This window comes from Phragmites australis, chromosome 24 (genome assembly GCF_958298935.1).
Source record: "Phragmites australis chromosome 24, lpPhrAust1.1, whole genome shotgun sequence".
Taxonomy (NCBI): domain Eukaryota; kingdom Viridiplantae; phylum Streptophyta; class Magnoliopsida; order Poales; family Poaceae; genus Phragmites; species Phragmites australis.
In genome coordinates this window covers 323,796-335,393 of record NC_084944.1, presented here as the reverse complement: position 1 = coordinate 335,393, position 11,598 = coordinate 323,796, and the positions used below count along the sequence as shown (strand labels likewise).

At 43.7% G+C, this 11,598-nt stretch overlaps 1 protein-coding gene across 1 annotated transcript; it reads right to left on the bottom strand.

The window, feature by feature from the left end:
• Positions 1 to 6,871: 6,871 nt before the first annotated feature.
• On the bottom strand, positions 6,872 to 8,080 carry LOC133906906 (uncharacterized). The gene is made up of 2 exons (XM_062348866.1): positions 7,429 to 8,080; positions 6,872 to 7,283 (listed from the first exon to the last, which is right to left on the bottom strand). Exons 1-2 carry the CDS (start codon positions 7,989 to 7,991, stop codon positions 7,142 to 7,144), a joined length of 705 nt encoding a protein of 234 aa, XP_062204850.1. The 5' UTR covers positions 7,992 to 8,080; the 3' UTR covers positions 6,872 to 7,141.
• Positions 8,081 to 11,598: the final 3,518 nt, after the last annotated feature.

Here is an 11,598-nt window from a genome sequence, read left to right as displayed (position 1 = left end):
ACCGCAGGGTGGTTTCCCGCTGTAGATGAATTCGTTCGGCCCTGGGTCCCACACCAGCAGCATCATGCCCGATTGCAAGCTGCCGCGCGCCTCCGTCGTCCTAAAGACCGGCGCGACGAGGTGCATACCTATAGGATTGAGAGTGATGACTAGATATGGTGAATAGACATCTTAACAACTTTTTGCGAAATTGATAGTCTTATCCTATTTAATCATTCAACGTACTTCTACAAAAGAATCATAACAGAACGCAATACAAATACGCAGCGAAAAAATTACACCTACTCAGAATGTCCGAAGACTTCGAAGAAAGATAAAAAAAACTAAACTTGAAGATTTAACAAAAAATAGGTCTCATGTTTGAATCAAACACTAGGTTCTATAACAAACTAATCCATGACTCATCCTCACACAAAAATTGAATCTTGAGAAAAGATCACTCAAAGATCAAGAGATAAACACCGGGTGAAGAAGATCTCCAAGATGATAGTCTAAGTTAAGAGAATTCAAGATCATATCACATATGTATGTGTATGTAAATTTTATGCTTTTAGCATTAAGAAGAACAATCTCCCAAGATGTTAAGATTTTAGCTAAAACAGAAAAATAAAAATCAACATCAAAGAGAAAAAACTTGAACACAAGGCAAGGCAAGAGAACCAAGAGAGGAAAACTAGAATGAGGGAAATTCAAGCATATGTAACAAAATAAACTTTATTACTCAAAGAGGTTAGCTCTATTTTAGTTGAATTATAGAGATTTTTCTATAATAGGCTAAGCACTTATCCTCCTCTCCTCTAAATCTCTAGCACAATGCTCTTATATGGGTGGCACAAGGACTCAAATGGCTGGTTCATCATCTCTCATATCTCTACTCCTCTATTTATAGACCTAGAAAATTTGACCCTAAAGTTTAGTAGTTTTTTTTTCCCAAAATACCTCTCTCTTGTAGTACACTCCTACCTACTACCAAGGGTATTTTGATCTATTTTCTTCTCCATTCATCGGACAATCTCGGCGCCTTCACGACTTAGCTTCACCTCGACACAAGCTTTACGATGATAACACATACTCGTCCAGTCATTCCACGGTTTTGAGGCCAAACCGCGAAACCCTAACACGCTTTCTCAAAGCGTGACTAGCCGCTACTTGCTTCCACATAAAGCAAGCACTCTGATGATGATGCATATCCTCTATCTTGCGATCTTGACCGCCGACAAGTCTCTCCCGCTCCTAATCCCTCGGGCCACCTTGTCATTTGCACCAGCATCCTCTTCGCTTGACTTTGTCAACATACCGTCTTCATTCTCTATTTCATGCTTTGTTTAACCTTCATGTGTATAGCTAGGATCACCCTTGACTCCACAGGGCTCTCCTTGATCGTCCGGCATCAAGCACTCGCTTAGCCTCGATCACCCATCATCGACCGCCAAGTTCCATCCGTTACCTGCACACCTTGAAACAAGCAAATATATTTCTCCATACTCTAAAATATCTCTAGGTTAGCATAAAATCAAAAACTTCAACTCAGAACATATCTAAAAAACGTGAACATCAGATATTCCGGTGTATTCTGCTCCTAAACACTGGACCATCCGGTGAGTATAACACTGTATATTCTCAAAAAAATTTGCTCTCTACAAGAAAAGGTTTGGTGAAGCTTCCGATGATCTCATATCCATCACCGGATAATCCGACGTGTGCCAATCCATCGAACCACCCTTCTGCAACCTCTTTGCAACAAAAATGTCTGTCACATTCTCCGGTGTTCACAAACTCAGCACCAGACTATCCGACGTACATAATAAAACTTGGCAATAAAAATCTCCTCTCTGTAGAAAATACTTTGGTGCTCTCAAAGTCCATCACCGAATAATCTGGTGTTTGCTTTTATTTCTGCTTCAGCATTGAAAATGCTCTGGTGCTCACTTTATTGTAACACTGGACTATCCGGTGTGGTAAAAAACACACACACCGGATATTCTGGTGAGATACAATTTCCTAAACTCTGAAATAGTCTGCTTCAATTTAAACTTTGGTTAGCCATAAACAAGATCACACCTAAACAAGCTCATGCTAATCAAAATTATTTCAAATCAACATTGTCAATGACTCATCACATGTAAACTAAGGCATATTTCAACTTGATTTCTCAGTACTCGCTGGGCATGACGGGTACGTTGACTGGGCCTGGATCTCATCTGTGAGGTCCTAGATCTAGGGCGTCCATGACTGAATCTCTCCGGTGAGGTTGTAGATCTAGGTCACCCTAGATTCCTCACTGCATCTGTCGACGCCTTTAGGAACCTGCTTCTGTGGCTCTTCGCCTTCACCATTACGCTCTTCTTCGTCTCCTGGTACCTCCTTCTCTACTCTATCATCGCGCTGTCGGCCTGCCACTCGCACCAGGGGCTCCGCTTCGTGTGCGGCTGACACCCCAGGAAGAAATGCGACCCGACAGAGGCATTGCTGTAGTTGTTCTTATACGACCTGCCCCTCGAGTTGGGACAACTGTCATGCTCGTGCACCACTCCAACGGGATGCTTGACGCACGCTACACGCTTCTGCCCTGCATCTTCATGCTCTTTGACTTCAGGAGGTACTGCCCAGCATTGCAAACCTCGACAAGAACGTCATCGCATCGTATCAGCATGTCGTCGGCAACTTCACCATGACACTATCAGCTACGACGACTGGCCAAGTTACTCTACTTCCAAGGCACCATCTACATGAAAGATGTGAGTACCGTGTTACTTAGCTTGGTACTTACGTATCCAAATTGAAGCCTAATTGGATTAGGCACTTGTAACTGAAATTGCCATCTACATGAAAGTTGCCTCTTTTATTTAGTCAATGTTGTTGTCCATGTGTTCTTTCTAAAAAAGAATTGAGAATGCTTGCCATATGGTATGTACACTTGTCGGAGGATGAACTTCTGTCGCAGGGATCCCGAGAGACCCCTTTTTAAAGATTCGGCCGGGGGGATGATCCTGAATGAGCTCATCTGGGAAATAAATGAAAACGGAAATAAATGCAATGGCTGATGGTGGTGGAGGATGATCGACCTAGTGCAAAAGAGATAGATGCACCGAGGTTTAGACAGGTTCGGGCCGCACGGGGGCGTAACACCCTACTCCTATGTGAGTGCAATATCTTTCCTTGAAGGAAATTCTTCAAGGATGTATTTGGTTACAAGGGTGTGTCACCTACAGAGAGCTTGAGGCTCCCGTGTTCTAGCTCTGCTCGAGCTTGTTTGTGATGTTCTTGTTCTACTGTGTTCGTCGCGTTTCTTCTATGTCTCTTGTTTGTGCTGTATCGTCTGGTCTGATCTCTTTTTTGCTTCTTCGCCTCGTTTCTTTTTTTTTGCTTGTTCTCCATCCTTTCCTTTTATAGGCGCGCCGACCTCGACTTATCCTGAATGGGAAAGAGGGGGCGCGAGTGCCAAGGCGCCACGGAGAAAGGCGTCATCATTCCGTCTTGGCGAAGTGACAGGGGCGGTGGAAAAATACGGCGCGCATCCGACCACCCGCCACTGTGGACATCCTCTGGTGCCATTAAGAGGGTCCACCGGGCAGCCATAGAGGCGCCCGGTGCGCCCACCCTGTCTTGTTCTTCTGTCAGGGTAGGGTGGCAGGAGGAGCGTTTCGATCCTGGCAACGTTATCCCGAGGCACCCGGATGATACGGGACGGGACCCGTGCATTTAATGGACCCACGTCCCCCTGCCAAAGCATGGTAGGGTCTGACACTAGGGCGTGGGCAGCTGAGAATGTCAGGATGTCAGGCCGCGCGTGCCTATTAAATGCGGCATTAGACCTTTGACTGGCTGACACCCCGCCGATGGGACCCTTCGGGTCGTCGGGCGATCTTGCGCGAACCTTCGGGGAACCGAGTCCTCGGGGGCTGCCACGTGCAGCCCCGACCACTCTCTCCCGAGCACTTCGGTGAGACCTTCGGGGAACCGAGTCCTCGGGGGCTGCCACGTGCAGCCCCGACCACTCTCTCCCGAGCACTTGGCTGTCTGGATCATCGGGGGACTACGGTACTCGGGGGTAAGTGGGAACCCTTCCGAGTACTTTCTTTCCGGTACTTGGACTCTGCGGGTCATCGGGGGACTGGGGTGCTCGGAAACCAGAGGCTGCGGCCCCGAGCACCTTCTCCCGGAACTTAAGCTCTTCTCATCCTGCAGGGGGGACCTTGCGGGATTGTGACACGTGGCGGATGGCCGGCCCGGTCTCGAAACTCAGGGACCCCTGGTTCCTGATACACCGACAACACTCCTTTTCAGTCCGATCACCTATGAATAGCTAACGTGGTCTTTTCCCTCCATGTGGCGCTTACCTGAAGTGTATTAATTCTTGCTACCGGAAGATGCCACTATTAGAAATCAATGTTAGCTGCTACATGAGCTGATGAGCATGAAAAGAGTTGAATCAGTTGTATACTTTTCCTCCTGGTGTAGGAATTCTCCCCTAGATCTAACGGTCGCAAGACAACTATCAGTGTTTATGTGCATGATCTTATACTCGGACAAGTATGTTTCTTAACTTCGTTCTGCTTTCATAACAGAAATAAGCACACTATTTCTTTCATCAATTGTTGTATCTTTCTTCAGGTAGAGCCTTGAGTTTATAGCTTTCTGCTGAAGCTAGCATCTATTGATTCTCATGTGAATGTGGATTTATATACTACATATGTGATTCCTTGTTAATGTCATGGTGACTTCAGATAAGTTATGTTTTTTATTGTAATGCTCGTGAACAATTTTTAAATCCTACATTCATTTTGTGAATGTTTAGAAAATATGCCAGCCAACTAGACCACTTTCTCGATCAGACACTTCATGGTTCCACAACATAGTTTGTTCATGGTTTATGTTTCTCATTTTTTTCCCTTGGCTGGTAGTAAGTATACATTGAGTAAAATCTATTATTTATGATTTGTTTCTTGCTGATTTTCAGTTGACATACATCCACAATTGAATTGAATTATTTTATGGATCTATCATCTAATTTTGACGAGTGTTCTTCATTTTAAGATTCACGATGCAGCCTTTCCCCTACTGACGGTGTATAGAATAGGGGTCCACTGTTCTGAGGGCCTACATCAGCCAATACCAATTCGTAGAAGATTCTTTTCCCATCCAAAATCCCACCACACGATCATCATGCATCTTCGCGACTAGAATCCTTACCATATAAGAGATTCCCGTGACCAACCTTCACTGATCGTGGGACATGTACATATCTAACCAGTCTATTCTCATTAAATGCATTTAACTCAAGTGTTTTCCTTCCCTAAGTACTTCTCCCCAACGGACATGACCCGATTTGTAAAAGAACGAAGAAGAAATGATCAAGAAAACTCATATATAAACAGTTCACAAACACTGATAATAAAATATACAGGACGTAGAGGTGTTATCTTTAAGGATGTATGAACCTGAATAATCCTTATATTCTTGAGTTATCATGAACACACGCATATCATAAGCATCATTCACACCCCATCAACTGATACACTAAAATCATTATAAAAATTAACCCTCGACATTTACCTAATAAACCTTTCCCTCCCTCACACCACCACCGCATTCACCTCCATTTTCAGATCCCGCCTCTGAAGCAGACGACAGCACATCACCGTCCCGTGCACTTCTCTGTTGATCTACACGTATCGTAGACCCAACGCTTAGTCTGTTCCGATAGTGGTTTTCTAGAGTTTTTGTTATTTTTCTATGGATTTATCGGTCGAATCGATCTGTTGAGTGGGGAGTTGTTGTTGGTTTATGGTTTTCTGGTTGTGGTTTCGTGAATCTGTGAGCTAATTCAGCTTTTGGTGTTGTTTGTAAGAGTGCAATACAGGAGTAGATCACCTCTGCAGAGCACTCGCTGCGATCATGACAGCCTTCGCAAAGCTCGAGAAGGTGTTGAAGAGAGCTGAAGTTTCCGATAAGCAGCTGGCATTGCGAGGCCTTCTCAACTCTGGATCCAGCACCACCGAAGACTTGCCGGTGCTTGCTCGTGGATAGCTGATATTGATTTTTTTCTATGACTAATCAATCTGCTACAACCCCTGTGTGTTGTCGCGCTACCAGCAATGATCAAAAGGTGGCTTACATGGTCATCTGAAGATGTACACGGTTCGGTTTTATTTATTATTGTAGCTACATGTTCATTCCTTTTAGGAGCATGTTCAGTTGCTGTAATTGAGCTAACATTCTGCAGATTGTTTATGTACACATCCTTTGTAGCGTCGTTCTTCCATATATAAGATTGATAAAACTAGGTACCATCATCTTTATCTTAATTGATTTACTTAGCGTGAGAACGATATTTTAAAATCCGTAGGAACGCACGGTCACTCTGCTATGAATTATTAAGAGTAAATATTGCTGATTAGTCAACATTGGTCCGCACAAGTGGTAGTAGTTGCTGAAAGCTGCCGGCCTGCCCGGTTCCTTTTGAGTGTGTGGACCTGGTCCATCTTCATGGATCAGCCGGACAGCGCGGACTCGATGGCGTCGCTTCCGGCGCACGTGGCGGAGCGGACGGCCGTCCAGGTGGTGATGGAGGGACGCGACACGCGCAAGGGGTACGGCTCCACGTGCCATGTCGTTTTGCGCGCGTGGCCATGGGCCTGGAACTTGCATGCAGTGCAGGATAGGAGGCGCTCACTCGTACTGACTCACTACATCTATTCCTTTTCAATCACATAAATCTATTCCTTTTCAATCACATCGATCTATTGTATAGATAGCCAGCGTGTATTCGAATGTTTAGATGAATTTGATGATTTCCGATCACTCCACTCCACTCCACTCCACTCCACTCCATATTAATAGTAGATGACTTGCTTTTCTTCTTCATCAAGATCAGTAAGTCTCATTGTTATTCATCAAGATAGGTAGCTAGCTAGGTCGATCACATGCCCGCTCTACAAATGAAGTGCTCATCGACGAGACCGAGACGCACTATAATCATCCAGGGGACATACGACAGTCGTCTTGCATCCATCACCATCATGGCTCGCCGGATCATTCAATGGGCAAGGCAGGCTCCATCCATTCCACCGCCGTCCGATCCTCCTCCTATGTACACTAACCAACAGTAAAGTACGTAGATCCACCGGCACCGGTGAGCTCAGCACGCGGGCACCAACGCCGGAGATGCCACCACCACGGCCACCGTGCTTGCAGTTGTTTCCTCTTTCTGCACATCAGCCACCTGCTCCTCCTCCTCTTCGGCGTCCCACAGGAAGCTCGCGTACGATCCCAGCACGTAGCTGCGCAATCAAACCAACATATATAAGATCGATGCATGTATCGAGCAACAGGTCAGGACAGGTACTCCCGTTAATTAGTTTTAGCCGACGTACAGGTACAGCTAGCCGGCCGGCGAATACCATAGCCACTTAGCCGGCGACTCACCAGTCATCGGGCGCGGCTTGCACGGCGCGCTCCAAGTAGGCCGCCGCGCGGTCCTTCTCCTGGTGCGCTTCCCAGATGACGCGCCCGTAGAGGCTCAGCAGCTCCGCGTCGCCGGGGCATGCCAGCAGCGCGCGCGCGTAGCACCCCTCGGCGCCCGCCAGGTCGCCCTCCACCTCGTGCATGTACTTGCCGTAGTTGCGCAGCAGCAGCGGGTTCTCCGGATCCACCCGCAGCACCCGCCGGTAGTACTCCCGCATGTCACAGCCGCCGCCGTTCTTGCCGGCCCCGGCGCCCTTGAGGAGGCGGTCCAAGCCCCCTGGCGCCTTCTCCTGATCTTCCTCGTCGGCATCGAGGATGGCACGGATGGGGGAGTGGCGGACGACGGCGCCGGATCTTGCGAAGGAGGCGAGGTCGGCGTCGGACCTGGCGCGGGGCGAGGCTGCAGCGGAGGCAGAGAGGGGGCACAGTTGGAGGGATGGGAACCTGGCTGTGCGGGAGCGGCACAGGCGGGCGGGGAGGGAGACGGAGCGGGTCAGGTTCCACGTGGCTGCGACGGCTTCCATGGTGTCGCTGGAGCGGTACTGCTAATGGATTGGCTTCTCCGATAGCTTCCTCTGTGTGTGTGTGTGTTTTAATTTATAGCAGGAGGAGGAGGAGGAGGATGGCGAAGGCGTGTGATGTGTGACGGCGTCGGCGACTCTCGGGCGGGTCACGTCAGGTCAGGTCAGGTCATGTGGGACGGCGAGCGAGGAAGAGACTAGAGGAGGAGCATGTGCAATCGCTCGCAGATGGTATTGGGCCTGCTGCTGGTTTCCAGACCGCCGCTGCTGCTAAAACGTACAGCAAATGGGTAAAACCTCGGACTTTACCATATCGGACAAACTAGAGAGTACCCTACCCTTCCCTTCCCTGGGTGGGTAACCTCGGAGGGCGATGGCATGCCCGCACACAGTTTGCGGCGATGGCATGGCCGGGTTGTCGGAGGTGCCTCTCGACGGCTACTGCGTGGCCGTGGCCGAAACCATCGACGGACGCCGCCGGGATCGCCACGACGGCGGACCGGGAAAGGACACACAATGATATGATTCCCGTTCGATGAAAATGCAAGAGCGGTAACAACGATCGATCGGTGTGCTGCCTGCCTCGTATATGTAACTAGTGAGGAGGCCCGCGCAAATTGCGCGGCTAGATAAGATTTTTTCTTAGAATATATCGTCAAGGTTAAATGAATATTTTTTTAAAATTATAGTTGTAGCATAAGTAGTATCAATAATCAGAACACTTAGTTTTTCATGCATGGATTGTATATTATTTTGACGTAAATATTATATGTGGACTTATAATATAGGAATGTTATTCATTCCTATAATAATCTGTAGTCACTCATATTGCACAATAACAATTTGATTGGGAGTATTATGGAGACATTTAAAGGAAGCAAGAACCTCACAGAGCTGAACTTGCTCGGTAATTCATCTTCAACCGCTAATTCCTCATGTGGTTGCTGCGTATCATTGTTTTGCACATTAAATCAATATAAAAAAAAGATATATGAACTCTACGTTGTACCTGATATGTTGGGTTGTCATGTCTCATTTGTGTAATTTCCAATAAAGTTCTTCTGGTGTAAAACATTTGCTCTTTTATTGTACCTTGTGTACTTTTATCTACCTCCATCAACTTTGCTACATTTTCTTCATATTGGAGACTATAAAATATAAAGCATTAGGATAAAAAAAAATAGCTGTACATTGAAATTTGGAGAAAAAAAAGGCATCATTTCACATACCTGTCAATAAGCTCCAAAGTTTCCGGTATATCTAAATTTGTATATAATCTTGTGCCATTGCCTGAATTTAGAAATAGCATGTCTATTTTTAGAAATATTAATATGTTAGTGTTTCTAAATTTGGAAATATAATGATACATAGTAAATAAATTGAAAATACCTTGAAGTCCATCCACCATTGTTGATGTAACTATTGAGACTGTTTGCTTCCCAATAAGATCTTCAGTCAAAGAATGAGCTAAGTTCCCCCATAATATTATACTGACTTTATGATCCTGAATTTTTATGCAATATTATACAATTTTTATTTCAAATTGCAAACAATCAATCACATCATTTCCAATAAAATAAAAATAAATACAAATTGACATGCTTACTTTGCTATCAAAAGTTCTATCTCGCGAATGTCCCTTTGTCACGGAATGGCGGTATTTTTCATTATCATTCTACTTTCTACTTTCTTAATTTTTATGAGTAATCCAATAACATCTGCAAATTTAGAAAACAAAAATTAAAGTTAAAATAATATAAAATAGATAGATAGATAGATTTTTATATTATAAAAAACATAACGGTAAACTTACCGGAGCATTGCTTATCACTATTTCTACGCTCTAGCAGTATATCTCTAGAGGCAAACTCAAAATAATAGTCTTGATACTCATTTGATTGTTCTTCCAATTTCATGATATTTGTATTGTAAATGAATATTATTTTAAGTGTATTCTTAATGTACCTGGTGTCTTCTTGGACTTTGAAATTGCTAAGTGCATAGTTACAACCCTCATTTACCTTTGGTTTAAAACTATTGATCAGGTTCTTCCATATAGTAGCATGAATTGTTTCACCCTGTGAAACAAATATTAATTTCGTAATGATCAGTAAAATTAATAACTAAAAGGAAAATGACATGCCAAGGTGTTTTAAATATTAAGTGTTACAGCAATACCTGATCATCCATAAGAATCATATCTAAGCTCATAAGTTCCTCAGTTGCAAAATTAATTGACTCCCACATTCTAATCACTTTCACTTTAATTTTCCATGCTTGTCCATATGTTGTCAACTGACTCAATTTTTTTATGTCATAGTGCGAAATCCTGTGAAAAAAATGCAAATATGACATATAGACTGTCTATACTTACCAATATTTAGCTATACTGTTGCAAAACCGAATTTCATAATGCATGCCCTTAGGAATAAGAATAATTGTAGTTATCTATTTGCTCACTGATTGTAAAAGTGAATTTTAACTTTAAATGTTATCACTTGCACTTGTGTTCAGCTGAAGGAACTGATCTGTTGCAAAACTGAATTTCAATATGTTTGCGCTTAATATATAGCTATGAGTAATTAAACATTGAAGTTGTCAAGTTACTACAATGATTAACATATGTTTCAGAGTCAGAATGCTAAAGGCAATATACATCTATGAGTAAGTAATTTTGCGTCTAATTTTTGGTCAAAACTAATTTTAGAGAATTTATCTTTTACTTATTCAAATAAACTTACCAGTCAACATGCAGAAGCTGAAAGACCACCAAACAAATAAAAAGCCAGCTGATCAGGATGCTATACCATAGCAGCCAGATGATGGTGCAGCCAGGTTGATTCCGACGAAAAACTTGGACGAAGGTGAGATTCAGAAAAACCGGCACAAAAACCAATCTGACAAAAATAATCTGACTGATTCTTCTGCAACGTAGAACCAATGCAGGTCAATGAAAACCCAGCAAGAAAGCAAAACTATCAGATACTTCCGCAATGCATAACTAATGGGGGTCGACGAAGATTACGAATACCTGGCAAGAAACCTGCAGCACCAATGCAGGTTGACAGAGAAATAAAAGCAATGCAGAATTTCATCATATTTTTTTTAATATATAGGCCTGTCAACCAAATATCCTTTGAACCATATCATACTCTGAAACCGATTCGAATACATGTCTACCGTCAAACAAAATTAGCACGATCGAACTTGGACTCTGAAACCGATTCAGTTACGTGTGGTTACCGACAAAAAAAAAATCATTCAGTTACGCGTGGTTACTATAAAAAAGAAATCAACATGGAGCTTGGACTCTTTGATTACAAAAATTTGTGGTCTAGATCTTGATCTTTTTCTTTTCTTTTGAACTCTTCGAATAAATTTAAACCGTTAGATATTCATAACAATGAGTGGTTAGATCTTTTTTTTTCCCCGATTAACGTGGTAATTTTGTGGTATTGAGAGCGAACGTGGAAGCTCCTTTTGCACCTCAAATATTAAGATAATAGATTATATTTAATTAGTAGGTCATATATATCATGGAACATTTTTATCAAATAATACATATAATCTGATATATAATTTTTTTATTCTAAAATATTATAGATTTACT

Excerpts from the sequence above, each read along its gene's own strand:
- LOC133906906 (XM_062348866.1), bottom strand. The coding sequence starts at position 7,991 with ATGGAAGCCGTCGCAGCCACGTGGAACCTGACCCGCTCCGTCTCCCTC. Across the intron at positions 7,284-7,428 it reads CAAGCCGCGCCCGATGACTG|CTACGTGCTGGGATCGTACG; the intron begins GTGAGTCGCCGG and ends TTGATTGCGCAG.